General features: G+C 44.6%; 2 protein-coding genes across 2 annotated transcripts; one reads left to right on the top strand and one right to left on the bottom strand.

Moving 5' to 3' along the window:
• Window positions 1–540: 540 nt before the first annotated feature.
• Window positions 541–7,618, top strand: prrg1 (proline rich Gla (G-carboxyglutamic acid) 1). The gene is made up of 4 exons (XM_056276556.1): window positions 541–601; window positions 1,837–1,883; window positions 2,786–2,946; window positions 3,729–7,618. Exons 2-4 carry the CDS (start codon window positions 1,865–1,867, stop codon window positions 4,191–4,193), a joined length of 645 nt encoding a protein of 214 aa, XP_056132531.1. The 5' UTR covers window positions 541–601; window positions 1,837–1,864; the 3' UTR covers window positions 4,194–7,618.
• A 276-nt stretch (window positions 7,619–7,894) lies between these two features.
• cpox (coproporphyrinogen oxidase) lies at window positions 7,895–16,738 on the bottom strand. The gene is made up of 7 exons (XM_056277577.1): window positions 16,067–16,738; window positions 14,386–14,529; window positions 13,526–13,636; window positions 13,223–13,364; window positions 10,852–11,070; window positions 9,143–9,247; window positions 7,895–9,025 (listed from the first exon to the last, which is right to left on the bottom strand). The coding sequence occupies exons 1-7, from the start codon at window positions 16,626–16,628 to the stop codon at window positions 8,941–8,943; spliced, it is 1,368 nt and encodes a 455-aa protein (XP_056133552.1). The 5' UTR covers window positions 16,629–16,738; the 3' UTR covers window positions 7,895–8,940.
• Between the last annotated feature and the right edge of the window lie 3,810 nt (window positions 16,739–20,548).

Below are 20,548 nucleotides of genomic sequence, written 5' to 3'. Positions count from 1 at the left end.
ACATTTGGTGAGGACTTATTGAAATGAACCATCATAGACTACAACAGGGCAATGACTTTTGATGAAAAAAAAGTCAGCGAGAGAAGCTGGCGGGTCATAGATACTATGCCTATTCAGAGACTTCCAGAGACTTCTGCTTTGCCCTTTGTTTGTACTCTCCACTTTCAACTGCATTATCCCGCAGCAATGACGTAACTTTGACAAAATAAAGTTGACTACATATTCACTGTGATGGATTATACCTAGCTCAAGGAAGTTCCAAGTCTCTGCAAGTTGATTTTCATGCCGCCCTGAAAATGAATTGCAAGTCGGTGGCTGTCTGGGAGACGGCAGAAAAGCATTCAAAACAAAATCTACAACACTTATGATATGCTTAGGGAACTGGTCTGGAGTAATGTGAACCATACACTGTTTGAGGGAAACGGGCTAACATGTGCAAAACGCCGGTATGCTCCTTTAATCAGCACAGGGTGGGTCTAAATATTCGGACTGTCACTTTAAAAAGATCCGCTACGCAAACGGTGTTGTGCGCATGCGTGGCCGCATTTTGGACAACAGGCGACCAGGGGAGCGACCGGGTCCAGCTGGGAGAAGAAACCAGGTAAATAAAGTTTATTTCTGGGTTATCCGACCGTGTGACGGCCGTTCCGCGTTGTTTTAGCCGTTTGCCCGGCAGGGACAGATGGTTTCGCTCGCAGCCCGGTTTCCTTCGCGGCCACGAAGGACTCAGGAGGCTCTGTAAAACCAGCCCGGTGTTCTGACGGCCCGTCCCAGTCCGTTCAAACGTCCTACTGGAAATCCACATCCAGAGGAATCCTAACCCACATACCGGTCCCCAACACTTACCCCGCGCATGCGCGATAACGGACGGCATTACCCCCTCAACGTTAGAAACGCAAACGCGTCTGTCAGCGCTTTATTCCCTGCGGTCGCCCACGTCAAATTCCAGTAAACCCTTCAGTTACCGCCGCTGGTGATGAGGGTTAACGGTAAGTCTTCGTCAGTTGATCCTCCTTCTCCCTCGGGTTGTCGTTTATCTAACGGGGCGGCGGCGGCACCGTGTGGGGGATTTTTTTTCTTTTGTTTGTTTTGTTTTTTTTGTTTTGTTTCCGCCGGGGTCTATTTTCGGTGAAACCTCTGTCATCACCAGCAGCCATTGGTCGTTCAGCTGCAGTCAGTCACGGACGCCTCGTATTGTTCACAGTGCACCGCCCGGGACGGTTTACCTCCCATTACTCCCCCCCCCCCTCCCGACAGTGTGAAGCCAATAGCATTATGGGATTAGTTATTACAATCCCCCCCCTCCCCATCCCACCCATGTCCACTTTGAATTAGGGCTGAGTAATAATTCACTGTTATGGTCTTTCGATGTTATTGTTTCGGGATGAAATTGTGATATTTTCAAATCACGATGCACAATTCATTTTCCACATTAATGATAACGACAATCTATTTCCTAAAATTTCTGACAAAATGAGGTCCGAAATAGTGTGAGGGTGAAAACTGATTTTGTTTGATGTTACGCTTTACCAAAGAGTTCAATAGGATGGTTGAACTGGGTTCTTGAATATGGTATTTTCACATATGTAAGTAGATGTTGTCAGTATTGTGTAAAAGTCCATATGATTGTCATGACAATATTTCCCGTATCGCTCAGGACTACTTTGGCTTTAGAATTATCCTCCCTTTTTTTTAACTTTTTTTTTTGTTTTTTGTGAGAGTTTAAAAGAAGAACCGGATTATCCCCCCCCCCTCCCTCAAATAACGTGTGCTAACATGTTGAATGTTGGGAATGAATCTCAGCCATGTGTTTGTGTCTGTTTGTTTTTTTTACAGATAAATCACCCCCAACAGACCTGCAGGAATGATGGGGAATGGTAAATGTAAGTACAATCATCTACAGACGGACAGATGCTCACCATGAGGTCAGCAGTCAGACATTTCATAAGGCAGTTTCCTCCAAAGGTGTCCTACATTTTATGTGTGGTGTGACCGTTTCGGGTCAAGATAAATTGTGTTTGAACAATAGTGAGTCATTGGAATGTGATATTTCAGGTTTTGCTTTTTTATTTTTTTAAAGAACACACAATTCCCATTCTTTTCAAGAGGTATTTCCTGTTTTCCTGCTTTTCGTCTGCAGTTTCCTTTTTTTTTTTTTGCGCTTCTCCCTGACCAGATCCCTGCCATTATGAATCAGATATTGCCGTGTGCCTTCCATATGTTTTCCTGCTCTTTCCATCCCACTCTCATTCTGGCTGTGGGAGACAGAGCAGTGCTCTGTCTGTTTCTCTCTCCTCTCTCTCTTCATCTAGTTTCTCTATCATTTGTCCAGGAATGGGTGTCTTAATCAAAGGGGCTTTTGTTTTTATGCTGAAATGCAGTTAGTGGGCAATGCTTGGCTCTCCTCCACCGGCTTTTTTTCATTCTCTCTCTCGCTATCATTCTGTCTTTTTGCGTCTAACTCTTTCCTCCCCTTTTCCCCTCCTCCACCCTGCTGCTCTTTCAATTCTATAATTTACTTAACTTCTTCTCCTGGCTTCTTCCTCATCTTCTACCCCATCCAACTGGGCTTCCTGCTGACTCACCCTTCTGTACCTCTTTTTCTTTTTAACCTTTCACTCCCTTTCTTATCCCAACACACATTTTCTTCCTTTCTTTGATTCTTTTTCTCTCCTTCCTCTCTGTCTCTCTCCACCTCCTCCTCCTCTACTTCCATTTACCTTCTCTGCCTCCACCTTTCCTTCCACTCATCCTTTTGTTCACCTCCTCCTCCCCCTCCCTGCAGTGTTCCTGCCAGCAGACACAGCTCATTCGTTGCTGCGGCGGCTCCCCAGGGCCAACTTCATGCTGGAGGAGCTGAAACAGGGCAACATCCAGAGGGAGTGCCACGAGGAGGTGTGCGACTACGAGGAAGCCCGTGAGGCCTTTGAGGACAACGAGAAGACGGTGAGCAGGTCCATGGATGTTTGCAAACATGCATGCGTACACATGTGCACGCGCGCGCGCGCACACACACACACACACACACACACACACACACACACACACACACACACACACACACAAAATAAGCAATCCATTAACCAATATGTTGAATTTAGAAATTTAGGTATATTCCTTCTTTTGAGTTAGTCACTGGAATTAGTGACTCACTAAACTGAAAAAGTTCAGTTGAATTAAGTCACACACTACCTCCTCCGAAGTCTACACACAAACACACACAGTGAAAAAAGTCAAGCCAAATCTGTGTATGACTAGATAGGAATATAGACGCACACACACAGACACACACACACACCTACGTGCATTGTGTGGATCCAGCACTGAAATCCAACTCCAAGTATGTTAGCCTGTGGAATGTAGTTGGTTTTCCAGGATGTGATGATTATCAGCAGGAAGAACAGCTGAGTGCCTGTGCGGGGGAGAGACATAATAGTAAAACTGCTCAGCAGGTTTGCAGTGAGCAAACACGTGCAGTCATGTGGATGCTGGCTGTTGTTGTTGATGTTTGCTAGGGTCTGCTCTCTGCTTCCGTTGTTTTGTATGACTCCTGATAGAAGGTATTTGCAGAGTAAACAACGTGTACCATGAATTGTTTGTTTAAAAACTATTCACAAAACTTTTTCTTAAATGGCTTCGATGTGGTTGGCTTGAGTGCACTGTGGCGAATGCTTTCTGCTTTGTAATTGGTCTGATGCTGTGTCTGTCTCTCTTCTAATCGGCTGCAGCAGCGTTTCTGGGAGGAGTACACACGGGAGAGCAGCTCACCCAAAGGGCTGGAGTCTGTGGTGGGCGGAGTCCACTCCCTCTACTTGATTGTGCCGCTGCTATTGGTCGTGCTGCTCATCGCTGCGGTGGCCATCACCGTGTGGCGCTGCCACTCCCGCAAGCGCTCAGAGCAAAGTCCTGGCATGAGCCACTCACGTCACGACCCCGGCCTGTCGGTGGTCTCTATGGACCAGTGGGGGAGGGAATACCACCATGGTGACCAGTCAGAGCTCAGCGTCCACAGCAGCCCAGCCTATCCGGGCTCGGAGATCACGTCAGGAAGAGGAAGCGCTGGAGACCCTCCCCCTTCCTACGAGGAAGCCGTGGGCCATGCTGACGTCCATATAGAGACAGAACCGCCCCCTCAGTATGACGATATAGTCAACAACAGTGCCCCCAGTGGAAACACTGGCCATGGGAAGTAAGCCACTTCTGTCACTCTGCCACCCTGACAAATGCCCTAACCTTTCCTATGACCTCCTTATCATTTAGCAATGCCATGGCCATGGGATCATTCCCCCCTACAGAACTCAAACAGATGCGCTGCATTAGCTGTCTGTTCAATGGAATAATGTCAATCTTTGCTGGAACCAGCGCTGTTGAAACTTGCACTAACAACTCAGAGTGACATTGAAGATGGTACCAATGATATTGCAATACCAAACCACACAGAGACCTATGTCCACTTTCCTCAGAGCGCTTCCACATTATTAGACAGTACCAAATCAGTCAACTCTGAAAGCAAAACAGAGAGCAGAGCGTTGAGAGACGGGGGATGGGGATGGATACTGATCACTGCTGTTACGAGAGGAAAACATTTCAAAATGTACAGGCGTGTTTTATGAACGGTTCTCCGGTATAGGAATCATAAAGATAGAGAAGTCGTATAGAAGAGTGCTAATATTTGTTTTGTGTGAGTGTGTGTGTCCCGCACGCCCATATTATGGTCAGTGAAGGCCACTTGCTCTGTACACATGGACCTGGATCTGGCCCAGCGTTGTTTGTGTGTTGACATTGAATACTCAAACATCGGTCGGGCACCCTGAGTCCTTCTCAGGGCGGGTGACATTTACTCAGTCCCTGCTTGGATACTGCAAAAAACAAAACAAAAAAAACCCAAACAAAAAACAAAACAAAACAACAAAAAAAACAACAAAAAACAAAACAAACAAAAAAAACCACACCATTCCTCTGATTTCCGTTGTTCCCCTACAGCAAATTAGCTTGTGTAACGCCGGGGACACACTAGAAGACATTTCAAATCATAGTAGACAAGAAAAATTTCTAATTTATGCTCTTGTGTCGAGGTGATTGCATAGGTACACCGTAGGTACACTGTAGGTGCCCATGGCGTTGCGATTTATTTACACTACTGCATACACATAACCCGTAGACTGTTATAGCACCACCGCAAAACTAGATGGCAGTGTCGTGCATCTTGTCTATAAGAAGAACCTGAGCTACCTGTACTTATATTCGCTCACGTTCATTGGTAACAATGGCAGCAAAGAGAAGGTTTGCAATGGAAGCGGCTTTGCTAGATGAGTAAAAAGAGCTAACTTTGTCAGCAGTATTGAGAGGGAGAAAGGTAGGTCAGAATAGGAGATGGTCTCTGAAACCACTGAACAGGTTGAGGCGAGAAGATGGGGGAATTTGTCATGTTTGTTCGGCAAATGTGAGAGATGGATGAACAGCAGGGTGCCAGCAGAGGAAACATGTAGCAGGAAATGCAAAGTGGCCCACGCAAGCTAATCACAGCTTTTGCTGTCAGTATAGCCTACGTAGCCTCTATGCACAGTTACAGTTTGGAGGAGGTGAACGTAGGCTGTGGCGTAGCCCTCTCCGCAGCTGCATAGATGCTGCAAAGACCTGTTGCTGAGGTACACCGTCACCTCCAAACGGGAACTTAAATCAGGCAAGACGGCACAGCTCAACTGGCAGTGACAGATTTCTAGTTTTTCAAACCTTAGAGATGAAAACACACACAACGATGACTATATGGTTCCTTGAAGCAGAAGCATTAAGACAGGGGAAAGACTGGACACTAAAAAAATCCCTTATAATCTTGTGAGAACAGAAACGGTGCTATGACAAGATATCAGCCACACTTGTTTCTTTGTTGGTGCTGTTGTGATCATTTTTTGAGTTGATGTTATTGAGGCACTCGTATTATTGTCATTGTTTCGCCAAATGTTCCTCCACCTCTCTGCTCCAATCCACTCGCTGTTTAATCTCCACCTGTGTCTGAAATCGCTCCTTTTTTAGAGCTAGTGCACTTCAAGTATTCACCTTCCTCATATCTGTTTGAGTGTCCGAAATCTGACTGTAGAATGCATTTAGTATGTAACACCCTCGAAAACTCCCACAATGCAACTTAAAATGTAGTGTCCAACACATGTACACTGCTTTATGCTAAAAGTACCACAATGCAATGCTTCACCTCTTCTCCGCTCTGCTCGTGCACTCTTCTCTGTCAAATACCGCTGACAGGAAGAGAAGGCACAAAATGATGATCCAGTACTGTCCGAAATCACCATTTGTTACTCGCTGTAGTAACCTATTCCATTGAGTGGTACATATGTAGGGAGTGGTGAATGATTGAAGGAGGGAATGGTTCCAGACACAGCTTCCATCTTTTTCTCCAGCTCCACCATCTTTCTTGCATGCCCTCACCCACTTCCTGTGGGTTTTTTTTCTCTTTTCCCTCTTCTCTCACACTGTTTCCAGTTGGTGTCTATGACCAGCTAACACTTTCAGAAGTATGCAAAGACTTGTCCAGAACATGCTTGATGTTATAATGTGAATCTCGACCATCCAGGATGGCGACAGATCAGTCTTTAACCTTCACACACTAGAATTATTCTTGTGACCGTCAAGCTTGACCGCCCCGGATCAGCGCGTATTCCGCTTGATCCCGAAAATCATACACGATGGCCAAATCGTCGCTAAATTTGGCTTTAAGCTTGTGTAGCGTGTCCCTGGCACAAGTCGGGCCTCATTAACTTGTGCTGTGCTGCTTTTTCTTATTAGATAATGTGACGTCACTAAAGACTGTTGTATCAGGCTATGCAACAAATATAGGAACACAACAGAAACCGATGAGAAGAGGTATAGGATAGGATGTGGAAACCCTATTCATTAGTGAAGGGGAAGCATGCGGTAGGTAATAAATATGGACAGAGCTTATGTTTAGCATGTGTAATGTATATAAATGTGTATATTGTACCTATACACGAGAGTGCTAATATTTTTTTACTGCAGAGGAATGCAGCGGATGCATTGAGCCTAATGTTACTGTATATGGTGGCCAATGAAGGTGCTGTGCTTATCACTGAAACTGAGCTGTCTGTGTTGAAAACGAGGGCAGATTCGAGTTTTTGTGTCTTCGATGCCTCCCTCTCTCTCTCTCAGCAATAACCAAGTCACTGTTAACGCCTCTAACAGGAAAATCTCATCTCAATATGCAATAAAGCTGCAGACATTTTTGGAAACCAAATATATCTGCCTGATATTCGTTGATACTGATGTTGTACATTTCTATTGTGAACACGAGACTTTGAGCACTGTTGTTTTGTTAGTTTTGTTCTCGAGTTTTTGACCTGTGAACCCTCAGCACTTGTTCATTCGTGGTGGCCTTGATCTGAGCTTTGCAGGTCTGGGTCAGGTGTTGTGCACTGTTACTGATGAAGTCCTGTTTGTAATGATGCCTTATTAGACACGCAAATGTTGAACCTTTGAATAACACCAAATGCAAGGGAATTGGTTTAAAAATCCTTAAATATGTGCAGAAGCTTGATTTAATTTGTAATAAAAAAAATAAAACCTGCTTTGCTTCCTAATCTGGAAGTGCAGGAGCAAAAAAAAAAAAGATCTTGTACCCATTTTCTTTTTTTGTGTGTGTGTGTGTAAAACTGACTAAAGCTCTTTGAATGTAAATGTTAAGTCTGCTTTAAATCTCAAGAAACCCCCTGACGCATAGATCAGTTTATTTCGGAAGTCCACAAATAACCGCTTTGACCTGGAGACCATGTCCACCTTCTGTAGGGAAAAAGGCCCAGCTGTTTTAAATGTTAAAACAAACCAAGTTGGGTGTGAAGTGACTCATCAGCCACAAGTGACTGGGACTAAACACGAAAAACTCTTTATTTAATATATCACCTTAAAAAGGAAAGCATTGTTCTGGCCAGACCAGTTGAAAGTTTAAAAAACAGATTTATTAACATCTGGTATCCCTGACAGAGTGTACATCTAGTGGTTCAGTTTGTCCTTATTTTCTTTCCATTTCTGTGCCATGTTAGTGGGGGGGGGGGGGGGGGCAGAATACAGCACCAAGACCCAGGCACAGAAAACACTCACGATATTAAATAAAGTGTCCACGGGTCCAAAATAAAAGTCTTAAATCATTATTTAAAATCAAGTAAAAAAACAAAAACTAACAGCCTTCTTGATTCAATTTTAGGTTTAGCTCCCCTCCCCTCCCATTTTTTCCCCAAGTGTACTTTTTGGCCAATTACCCCACTCTTCCGAGCCGTCCCGGTTGCTGCTCCACCCCCTCTGCCGATTCGGGGGGGGCTGCAGACTACCACATGCCTCCTCCCATACATGTGGCGTCGCCAGCCGCTTTTCACCTAACAGTGAGGAGTTTCAGCGCGTGGGAGGATCACGCTACCCCCCCGAACAACCAGAGGAGGCGCTAGTGCAGTGACCAGGACACATACCCACATCCGGCTTCCCACCCGCAGACACGGCCAATTGTGTCTGTAGGGATGCCCGACCAAACCGGAGGCAAGACGGGGATTCGAACCAGAGATCCCTGTGTTGGCAGGCAACGGAATAGACCGCTACGCTACTCGGATCCCCCAAATTTTAGGTTTTTAATCATCATGCAAACAGTGAAAACGCTGCTAAAGGGGACGTAAAGGGGATGCTAGCAATCATAAGAAACAGCAAAAACAAGAATAATTAACAGAAAAATAACAACAGTGCGCATAAACATTGACCACTTTGGGAAGTGGAAGCTGAGCCTTAATTTGTGTCTGACCAAAAAAAAAAAAAAAAAAAAGTGTAAATTGCTGCTGATATAGACCATCAGCTCACAGCTGAAAAGATATGTTGAAGGTGTTTTTGTGGATGCTGTTCCCATAGAGACAGGCAGACACGGTAACCATCCCATCACACCCACTCTTTGGGGTTTTTCAACACCTCCAGCATCTCCGCCTCTGGGGAGCTTTTGGTAGGTTCGTGCATGTATTCCCACCTGAGGAGAAGGAGGGAGTTTGGTCACCATGTAACGTGCCCACACACACACACACACACACACACACACACACACACACACTCTAAATGATTAATGTACAGACACAGGTGTGCTTACCTGGCAGTTAGCGGCAGGGACATGAGGATGCTCTCAATTCTGGAGCCAGGGGTGGCCAAGCCGAATTTCACTCCCCTGTCGTACACCAAGTTAAACTCCACATACCTACAACACAGACGCACACGACCCACGTCATGCATGTCACCAGCACATATTCTTCAATTTAAAAGGTAAAGGCTGCATCTTTTATGTTCTTCTACCTCACGTAAATGGCATTGTATTTTTACGTGTGAAACAGGCCATATGAATTGGGCAAGTGTATTGGCAAGAATATGATGACACCATTCATACCGCGATACAAGAGTCACGATTCAGTGTATTGTGATATACGACAAACATTGTCATCTATATCACAGTATTTTGGCAGCACGGAGGCCCAGTGGTTAGCACTGTTGCCTCACGGCAAGAAGGTACTGGGTTCGAACCCCAGGCCGTCCCAGGTCCTTTCTGTGTGGAGTTTGCATGTTCTTCTAGTGTCTGCGTGGGTTTCTTTCGGGTGCTCCGGTTTCCCCCCACCATCAAAAGACATGCATTGGATAATACTCCAGTCAGTACCCCTGGCTGAGTTATGGCAAGAAGACCTGGAGTTGGTCCCTGGGCGCTGCACGGTGGCTTACCCACTGCTCCTAGCTACATGGCTAGGATCGGTTAAATGCAAAGGATGGATTTCCCATCCATTATCCAAACCACTTATCCTGCTCTCAAGATCGCGGGGATGCTGGAGCCTATCCCAGCAGTCATTGGGCGGCAGGCGGGGAGACACCCTGGACAGGCCGCCAGGCCATCACACACACACACACACACACACACCTAGGGACAATTTAGTGCGGCCGATTCACCTGACCTACATGTCTTTGGACTGAGGGAGGAAACCGGAGCACCCGGAGGAAACACACAGGGAGAACATGCAAACTCCACACAGAGGATGACCCGGGACAACCCCCAAGGTTGGACTACCCCAGGGCTCGAACCCAAGACCTTGTTGCTGTGAGGCGACCGCGCTAACCACTGCGCCACCATGCGCCGATTAATAACATACCAAATGAAAAGTAGTATCGGCTATTTATTATGATGAAGCTCCCTTTAGAAAAATAAAATGATTCTATTCTACTTTATTCTATTGTAAGAATCATTTAAAATGCTACATGATTAAAAGTGACTTGTATGACTTTAATAACTTGATTTTACCTGCTTAAATAATTCATTGATTTCATTTTACAGATAACACAAACAGGTCTGATCCCACAACGATTAATAACGTACAGCTTATCTTCTCGAAATTTTAGAAAAATGTCGTACAGAAATTACTTCAATATGCATAAAATCAGAGCCACATCCACTGTTGCACTGACAACGCCTGCTGTCGCTGTGGTTCTGCACAGCCTTGTTACAACACGGCACCTGCCACCTAGGGGTCAGAGATGAAACTACACTATGAAGTAGCGCTGGTGTCACGTCTCTGGGAAATCAATACAATATTATGAAAGATAGTATCATGATACTCTAGTGTATTGATATTTCATTACACCCCTATGTGTAAGTATTGTTTGACAGAATGGCTGATATGTAAAGCAGAAGGAGTCGAGGTGTTCGGACAGCAGCAAACGATTTATTTGTGAGAAATACCGACGACAACAACAGCTAAGACAGAGGTTGGTTCTTAGGAAAAAGGCTCTTAAGTCAAACCCAGCCTTGACCTTTGCCCTCACCTGCCTCGCCGCACCTGCTGCCAGTCCTTTTCCTCGGCGGTGAACGAGTCGTTGAGGTGTTTGTACACGATGGGCAGGTAGCAGGGCACCACGGTGCGCGCGCAGCTCTTGACAAAGCTGAACGCGTCCTCCTGAGTTGGCGAGTCCAAGTCGTCAAAGAAGATGCCTCCTATGCCCCGAGTCTCTCCTCTGTGACGGATGTAGAAATAGTTGTCGCACCTGTGGACAGACAGTGTCTGTTCAATACAAAGAAAACACACCTCCTACTCCTTTGTTGTATCCTCCCAAAATCAGAGTCAACAGGGGTGTATTCCAGAAAGCAGCTTTAGTGAAAACTCTTTGAGTTTGTTAACCCTGAGATGAGAGAAACTCTGGGTTTTCCGTTCCAGAAAGAGAGGTAACCCTAACCCTGAGTTAGAGTTACCGCTCTTTCTGGGGCAGAAAACCCAGAGTTTCTCTCATCTCAGGGTTAACAAACTCCAGAGTTTTCACTAAGCCCGCTTTCTGGAATACACCTAGTCGATTTCACTCTACCTCCTACATCCACTAGTCGATTTCACTCTACCTCCTACATCCAATTATCCCCCCCCCTTTTTCTTTCTTCTATCCAATTGTACCTGGCCAATCATCCTGCTCTCTGAGCCATCCTGGTCGCTGTTCCACCCCCTCTGCTGATCCGGGGGGAGGGCTGCAGACTACCACATGCCTCCTCCCATACATGTGGAGTTGCCAGGGGGACTCCACACCTGACAGTGAGGAGTTTAACCAGGGGGATGTAGCGTGTGGGAGAATCACCCTATTCCCCCCAGTTTCCCCTCCCCCCTGATCAGGCGCCCCGACCAACCAGAGAAGGCGCTAGTGCAGCGACCAGGACACATACCCACATCCGGCTTCCCACCCGCAGACACGGCCAATTGTGTCTGCAGGGACGCCCAATCAAGCCGGAGGCAACACGGGGACCCGAACAGGAGATCCCTGTGCTATTAGGCAACAGAATAGATTGCTACGCTACCCGGATGCCCCGCTACATGATAAAAATAAACATATATACGCTGACTGAAAATGTTGGCCCAATCCCCCACCCTTACTGTATACGGAAAACCAATCAGCCAATTGAATGGAATCAGTCAGCCAATTAGCAGTTCTTGACCGATCAAAACACTCACAGGACGGTCTTGCCAAGTGTGTTGACAAAGGATAGCTTTCAGCCGCCATGACATGTTTCAGTGGAGGTGACAGCCACACAGAGCTATCAGGATAAACGAAATTCACCATCCCTACATTATATGAGAATATGCCACCAGTGCCTCAACCAACGAAACTCCATGTCAAAAAATTATGAGGGGGGAAAAAAAGCGAGAATGTTTGTGGAGAGCTGGAGGACTCGGTAAGGACTGGCTATCCACGGATCATTAAACTATATGAGGCTCAGCCTTTTGGCATTTAAACTCATATTATAATTATTATTTGGGCCGGTAAAGTTTTTACAGCACAAGCACAGTCGGTAAACACCCGAATTTCACAAGTTCCACCCCTGCTGACATGTGGTGATACTGGTAAATAGCAGAATTTCTGGATAAATTAACCAGAGTTACCAGTGCTGTTGTGTCAGCACCCGCCTCACCGCCAAACAAAAAACATGGTTGAGTTTTACTTACTGATATTTTACTAACTGTTGGTAAATGTCTTCTGCCAGCTTGTTCTGTCACATCTGCATATTTAACCACAGTGGCTTTGCTTTTTCTCAAAACACGCTGCAACCTGCCTTCTTCTGCATCTGGCTCTTAAGGTGAGGATGTAAAAACTATCATCTTTCTTGGGACAGTCCTTCTCACCATTAGCCATTAAAAAGACACTGACGTGTCAGAAATTCTTTTAAATACACAGGTGACAGTATCAGAAGTAACAGAAAGGACATTCGTTTACATGAAAATCTTTTAAGACTAGTGTAATTCCAAGTTGAGGGTTGATGAGACACATCTCTACCATTAATCGTCCTGTAAGATCATCTGGGGTTGACCTCTGCCCAAACGGTTCTCCTGCAATCTGGATATTTTAGGGAGGGAATTACTCTTATCATCCTCTAACAGTGAGGATACACCCAATCTGACCACGCTGTGCACACAGACACCCCCCAACATACACATGCACTTAGTCACGTACGCTCTCCAAGCACAGATATTGAGTAATGCAACCACATAAAGCACACATCCTCATGTACACTCACCAGTGTGTACACAAATACATGCAAATCCACACATTTAGGCGATTACTCATACACACACACACACACACACACACACACACACACACACACACACACACACACACACACACACACAGGACCAAACTAGTTGGAGTCAGGCTGTACCATTTCTTGAAGTCAGGGTAGTACTGTGGGTGGTGCTTGTCACAGGCCTTCTTCAGGGTGTTGTGGAAGTGGAACGCGTCTTCCTTGTTCACGTAGATGGGAGTCAAGTCCGTGCCTCCGCCAAACCACCACTGCTTGGAGCCTGGGCAACACACACACACATGCACAGATGACCACAAGAAAACCGGGGCAGACAAGGGTTATCATTCATTCATACCCTCAATGGTGTCACTGACACCAAGATACAACTGCTGACGTTGTGGCTTGATGTTCACTCATTCACACAAATACACACACACTCACCATCTTCCTCCTCGATCTCGAAGTATCTGTAGTTGAAGTGCACAGTGGGGATGTGGGGGTTCTTGGGGTGGATGACGGAGCTCACGCCCATGGCACAAAATGGCAACTTACCTGAGAGAAGGCATGGAAAGGGCATGATGTGTTAACACTGAAATACATTATGTAGTACATCTTAACTGTTTATCAAATTTAAATTTTATGCGTTTTGTTTATCTTCTCATCCAGACTGATGTAAGACAGTGAATAATCCTAAACTCCATGACTGCCAACTAAAGAAGAAACCCATAGTGAGCAGAGGTCAAAGATGAGACTCATCAGACAATGCATGAAACTTATTATCCTGTGCCCTGAAGTAAAGTAGAGTCTAATTAATTTTCTTCATGTCCATTAGATATTTCTAAAAGCACAGGATAGTCATAGATATTTCTTTCTAGATATTACAGTATTAGACACCGTTAGTCTTCCTGCTTTCAGAATGTTGTGTAATGTCCATTGTGTTTTTATCATCCATCCATCCATCCATCCATCCATTACCCAAACCGCTTATCCTGCTCTCAGGGTCGCGGGGATACTGGAGCCTAACTCAGCAGCCATTGAGCGGCAGGCGGGGAGACACCCTGGACAGGCCACCAGTCCATCACAGGGCCGATACATACACACACATTCACACCTAGGGACAATTTGATATGGCCGAGTCACCTGACCTACATGTCTTTGGACTGTGGGAGGAAACCGGAGCACCCGGAGGAAACCCACCACGGGAGGAAACCATAAATCATGAATTTGTAAAATACAAGCCAAAACCCCATCTTGGGCTGAAAGACGAGGTCGCGGCTGAACACACTTTAAAGAGGACTTGCCATCTTTCCCTTTGAGGACTTTCCCTCGGCTCCTCATCTGTTTGGCAGCTTCTTCCGTGAGATTCCCGAACACCACCGACACGTTGACCCCTGCCTTCTCAAACACCTTTCCATCCTGCAGCACACAGCTGATTCCTCCACCGCCTGACACACACACACACACATAAACATGAAAACATAGAAAATAATTTTTTTGTTAATTCACTCTGAAACGCGTGTTTTCTCATCTCATTAAATTCAACGATTTCAATTCAATTGATTCAATGAGTCAATGAACCATAGAGGATATTCTTATTTACAGCCAGGACAATGTCACGTAGTTTAGGATATACCGCAGTCATTATTATGAAATTATTTCATCAAACTCTCTATACTGCTATAATGATATAATACTGTCACGACAAGCTGCAGTAGTACACTGTATTTTTTCTCTGGCTCAGTAAGCCCTACTGTGTCTGGAAGTCAGCACCATCAGACAGGAGTGAACTGCAGATTCCACATGTTGGCCCTCATACTGGCCAGTGGCCACCATGTGCCATAGAGTACCAGGATTCTGCAGGTTTTGCTTCCTACCAATCAGTAGAGAGAAAAACCTGCATAGTCTTGGCACGCCATTGCACATACGGATGGATACCAGGTACTGATACTTAAGGCTACCAATACTGAAGTAGGAGGTACCGACTGGAGCAATAAGGTCTGCGCCAGTGGTGCTTCTCATTGATTCCATAGGTTGCATAAACATAAAGTGATTTTCCACAGCGGAGGATACAGCCAGTCAAGTGAGATGACGAATTCTAGCAGAAAGGACCGATAAGCTGATTTTTTCAACAAAATAACTGTTAAGTGTGTCTACCAACGATTGCAATGCTTCAAAGTACATGTTCCAGTACAATAATCACTATGCTGCCGTTATATGTATTGTATTATGTTGATGTCTGGTTGTTACCAACAATAAAATCATTCTACTTATAAAACATGATGGCATTGTTGAAGTTTGGGAATTACCAGGCACAAAATACATGGTTTGACAGCATAAGAAAAAAAAAGAAAAAAAAAGAAAAAGTAGTGTAGCGTGATGTCTTCAAGCACTGGTATTGACAAGAGATACCAATTTCATTATCAATACCAGTGAATTCCTCGGGCTGGGCAGTAGTTTAATGCACAATTTTGTTGTGTACATTAGTGATAACAAGTCTCTATTACCTGGGAATCTCTCACAAAATGAGGTCCAGGTGAATATATATACTAATATTTGAAGTAGTATTATTTGAAAACTAGTTTTGGTATGATAATATATTTCAATTACCACACAAATCATGTGATGAACCTCTCAAACACGGCATATTTACTTATGTATCAATCAGTCAGCAACTGTATTTGTCCCCAGCGGGGCGCATACAATACAAAACAGGTTTTGTGTTATATAGATATCAACATTGTGTAAAATGTGTTAAGACTGTGGATGGATCGCATTTTCACGGCGCTTTTCTAGCTGCATTATTGTCCATATGGCTGCCCTTATTGCACATACCCACGCCTGGTTGGCTATGTGCATACGCATATGAGCTGCTTGCCTATGTGGCGTACTGTACTAGCTGCTGATCACCCTGACGCGATGCCATTTGCGCGTGAAAGTGACAACGGCGCGTGCCAGACGGCGCGCCGCGCGGCTTCCACCTACCTTCCTTCCTCTCCCACCGGTCCACCTTGAACGTCCCGCCATCCGCCTCCTCCAGGGCTCTGCAGAACTCCGCCTGCGTCTGCATGATCAGCATCTCCATCCGGGTACACATCTCCCCTTTCCGTTCCTGCAGTACGCGGACGTCGGAAACCGGCGGGGACATGAACCTCTTACACCTGTCCAGGATGTCCCCCTCTTCCTCCTCCGCGACGCTGGGTACCCTCGATGCCATCTCGGCGCGCAGAAAGTGGCCGGTGTTGGCTGCGAACGCCGCCGCCGCCGCCGCTGCTGCCGCCACGGCTCCGGTGAACACCCAGGCCCGTCTTCTGGTAAACCCGGTGGCGCATTTGCTTGCGGTCCCACGGGACATGAACCGCACTCCGCTACCGGGCGAGAACCACGCGGCTCCCGGGGACGCGCTCAGGCGGCGCACGGGGGGTCTGCGGCAGGCGGACGAGTACAAGTCTGCGGAGTGAGGCAGCCGCTTTAAATAAGACACGAAACATCGCGCCGACGCGGTCTGAGCCGCTCCGCCCGCGGAGCAAGTCACGATAGTAGCCATCGGTAGAAAGACGGCTGCGCTCTTTTAAGTGCGTGGCGGCCGTGCGCGGTTCGTAAACATTTAACAAGTCCTCAAAACACCGTCACAGGTTGACATACGCGCAATATCAGGCGTGCGCCCACTGAAGGGGCGTGTCCGTCCGCCAAAGCGATGGCGGACACGTGGGAAATGCTGTCTCCCAAGTTTCAATTGGCGAAGCGTTTAAACCGGAAGTACAGTACAGAAAACGTCAATACCCAGAAAGCTGTGCGCGTGTGACCCGGAACCAGCGGTTCCAGCTTTCCTTGTGTCAAATTTCTATTTAAAAAAAAAATTGGTTTTCGAGGGATGTCTGCCATAGATTATATTTTACCCTAATTATGTTTTGTGTTCGAAAGATTTCACTTTTGGAATCGTTGATCACAACAGAGAAGTATAGAGATAATTGTATCCATTATATCCATAAAGACACTTTTTTAAAGGAAGACCTCTCTTTCTAGTATGCAATATCGATTTAAAACAATTCATTAATAGCATAATACAATTTACTAATGTGACAGCTGTGAAAACTGTTAATATCTGTTATCAGTTTAAACTGGTGTAGATTTTTAGTGATGATTTAAGACGACGGTTTATTCATAAATTACGTATATGGAATTCCTGCGCGTTATTTTGTTTTCACGCAAAGATATTGGACCCAGAGGATGCCAGACAGTAATACTCGTGTTTTTCGAAAGGTTTTATGTTTTTCCACACGGAACTTCACATCATAGTAGCCAATTTGGAGAAATTAAACACATGTATACCAATAAGTTATACAAATATGTTGCACTGATAAATACCTTCATAATCATTATAAGTAAATTATAATTTTTCTATTATAGATTATGTAATACATTATACTATAATATATTGATGCTATTAAACTTTTATAATAAATTGTTGCTTGGTAGTAATAAAGTATCTATCTATCTATCTATCTATCTATCTATCTATCTATCTATCTATCTATCTATCTATCTATCTATCTATCTATCTATCTAACTATCTATGTTTTATGAATATTACTATACTATACCGCTGTACTGTATTTTAGTTTAAATACTATGATATTACACATCTATCGAAGGAATCGCTCTCTGTACGTTTGGCGACCGGACGAACAGCGCCACTCTGCCATTGGAACCCACACTGTGGTTACAGGAGGGATTACATCCGAACGGGCACCGCGCTAGCGTGTTTGTGCGCGCGCGTCTGTCTTCTGCGCATGCTTCGTGCGGTAAAAACGGGTTGGTCTCCATGGCAACGTCTATAAAACCCCTTAAAGGCGTCGTGGGGACGACGGAGCAGATTAATGTGCAGGCTGTTGTTTGAACGCAGCAAGAAGAGGAAAGAAAGGATTCGTGGCGGTGAGTTTTTTAACCACACCCGTCACCCCTTACCCCCCCCTCTGTTATTCCAGGCAGGCTGCTTTTTATACAACAGTTTAGGTGCGCGACCTAGTTACATAGGGTACTGCCTCATCTTGAACTCTTGAATTTAGTTTTAAAATGAGCCTTTTAGCTGCATCTGCTATTCCATATTATTATTATTATTATTATTATTCAGTTCAGTTTGGTCTTTCTGTCAAATCCACTCTTAGTGGCTTAAACGTTGGTTATGCAGGCTGAGGTAGAGTTACCATGCTCTAATAAAGACAGCCGAACTCACCCAGACAGGCACTTCATCGATAAAACAAATAGGATCCTTCTAGTGTGGTCATTAACTAGAGACAGGTGACTACGTAAGTGGCCTGTTAATCTTAACGCATTATATACTGTGGATGAATAAGCCTATTTCTAACTGTTTGTGGCAGGTTGATGAGACAGTAGTAGATCTGTAAAAAAAAACAAAAAACAATGTGAATGGTGTGTGTGTGCGTGTGGCTGCGTGTTCACTTCAAAAAAACGTTTTAAAGTGTAGGCATAGATCTACATATTCTGAACCATGAAGGATTTTCATACACTTACAAGAGTATTTGTAGTGGATGGGTTCAAATGGACTGTATATGTGAGTGGTTTGTAAGTATCAATAAACCTGATCAAACTAGCATTTAGTATAAAGAAAATATGAACATTAAATGGTGCTTTACAAATAAACGGCTATCATCGGAAATAGTTCGCTCAACGCTCTTACAACCCTCTAATCCTGCTCCACACATGTAGGCCCAGTGCTGGGCCTAACTAGGCACTTAAACTATGGGCGTGTGCAGCCGCTACTAAAAGCGGCGCAATAGTTGCGTGATGGAAGGTGAATGCTAGCATTAACAGCTCTGCTAGGCAACTAACAGCCAAACAAAGCTTTTTTTTTTTTAGGAATTGTGTATTTATTATATTTTTGACTGCGTTAAGAATTCATTATATTACAGTGTTCATTCACTATAATGTCTACATAATATTATACCATACACTTCATGAACTTGAAGTCAAAAACACATACTGCGTGATTCACAATACATTTCTTTAAACAAACCAGTGTTTGTTGATTTAGGTATATGACATAGGGCCATGTCGGGCGATGGAAGGGGGAAATGGCAGGGGGGTGGTGGCATCCCTTCTCAATCCCCCCTCAAATAGAAGGTGGATAGTTTGGTGTCCTATTTCCTCTGAGGAAATTTAAGTGTTTAAACTTGTCTTTTTTTTTCAGAAATCAGGAGTAACATTGATCTTTTAGATAGTTGCCATGCTGTTTACTTTGAGTGTTGTCATTTAGATTATCGCTATCAGTAAAGTTTAATTGTTTTTCACTGACACTTATTTTAGGAAGCATCCACACGAATACATTCATACTGCTGGATAAGTCAAAGGTTCAGACATAACTTATCCTACACGTCCAGTTCTAAATAGACCTGTGTATAGAGAATGAATGAATATTCATTTTACGGAAAACAATTTAAAAAGACACTTTTTATCTCTTATCTTCTATCCTTTCTCACACTTGGATATTCTAAGTGTGACCTGAAGGCCTCTGACCTTTGGACTCATGGGTTTTAGTGGCTTGTAATTTTCGTCAAGCAAAAAAGTGAAGCTAATTCTACTTTTGTTAAGTCATGCTAAATAATCTAAATGTCCGGAAATGTAAAATGTATGCAATAAGACGCGTCACATGTTCCATCAGTGTGTTGTTGCAAGTGGCATCTTCTATGCTGTGGTGTGCTGGGGCCAGGGCATCGAAGCAAAGGACGCCAACAGACCGAATAAACTCATAAAGACGGCTGGGTCTGTCACTGAATCTAAGCTGGCCACTCTGGAGGAGGTGGTGTAGGACGGCAGACTGCTGGCTTAACTACTGGAGATCCTGGGCAATGCCTCCCAGCTCTAAACATCATGTTAGCCAAGCTAAAGAGCACCTTTAGCTACAGAGTCATTCTACCCTGGTGTGTTAAGGAGCGATACAGGAGGTCATTCCTGCCAGGTGCTATCAGACTTTACAATTCATCTGTCTTTGCCAGATCTGCTGACATTGAACTGCCCCTGGACTAACTTACTCCCCCCCCCTTATTTTGTTATTTATTAGTCTTATCTGTTGACATTTGTTCTTTGTATTTTAATTTACCTGGTTGCTATGATGTTTTGATTTCCCTCTGGGGATTAATAGTCAACTGTCTATCTGTCTATCTGTCTGTCTGTCTGTCTGTCTATCTATCTATCTATCTATCTATCTATCTATCTATCTATCTATCTATCTATCTATCTATCTATCTATCTATCTATCTATCTATCTATCTATCTATCTATCTATCTATCTATCTATCTATCTATCTATCTATCTATCTATCTATCTGTCTATCTATCTATCTATCTATCTATCTATCTATCTGTCTGTCTATCTATCTACCTATGGTAAATCAGGTTTATTGATCACCAAGTAATTTGACCTGGTAGGGCACTCGGGCTAAAAAC

The sequence above is a fragment of the Lampris incognitus genome, chromosome 3 (genome assembly GCF_029633865.1).
Source record: "Lampris incognitus isolate fLamInc1 chromosome 3, fLamInc1.hap2, whole genome shotgun sequence".
NCBI lineage: Eukaryota > Metazoa > Chordata > Actinopteri > Lampriformes > Lampridae > Lampris > Lampris incognitus.
This window is presented reverse-complemented; position numbering and strand designations above follow the sequence as displayed.

Bases quoted from the DNA above. Each gene is read 5' to 3' on its own strand.
- prrg1 (XM_056276556.1), top strand. The intron at 2,947-3,728 runs GTGAGCAGGTCC...AATCGGCTGCAG, and splicing joins TTGAGGACAACGAGAAGACG to CAGCGTTTCTGGGAGGAGTA.
- cpox (XM_056277577.1), bottom strand. From the start codon at position 16,628: ATGGCTACTATCGTGACTTGCTCCGCGGGCGGAGCGGCTCAGACCGCG. The intron at 11,071-13,222 runs GTACAGCCTGAC...GTCTGTCCACAG, and splicing joins TACCCTGACTTCAAGAAATG to GTGCGACAACTATTTCTACA. The intron at 9,026-9,142 runs GTAAGCACACCT...CCTTCTCCTCAG, and splicing joins TCCCTGCCGCTAACTGCCAG to GTGGGAATACATGCACGAAC.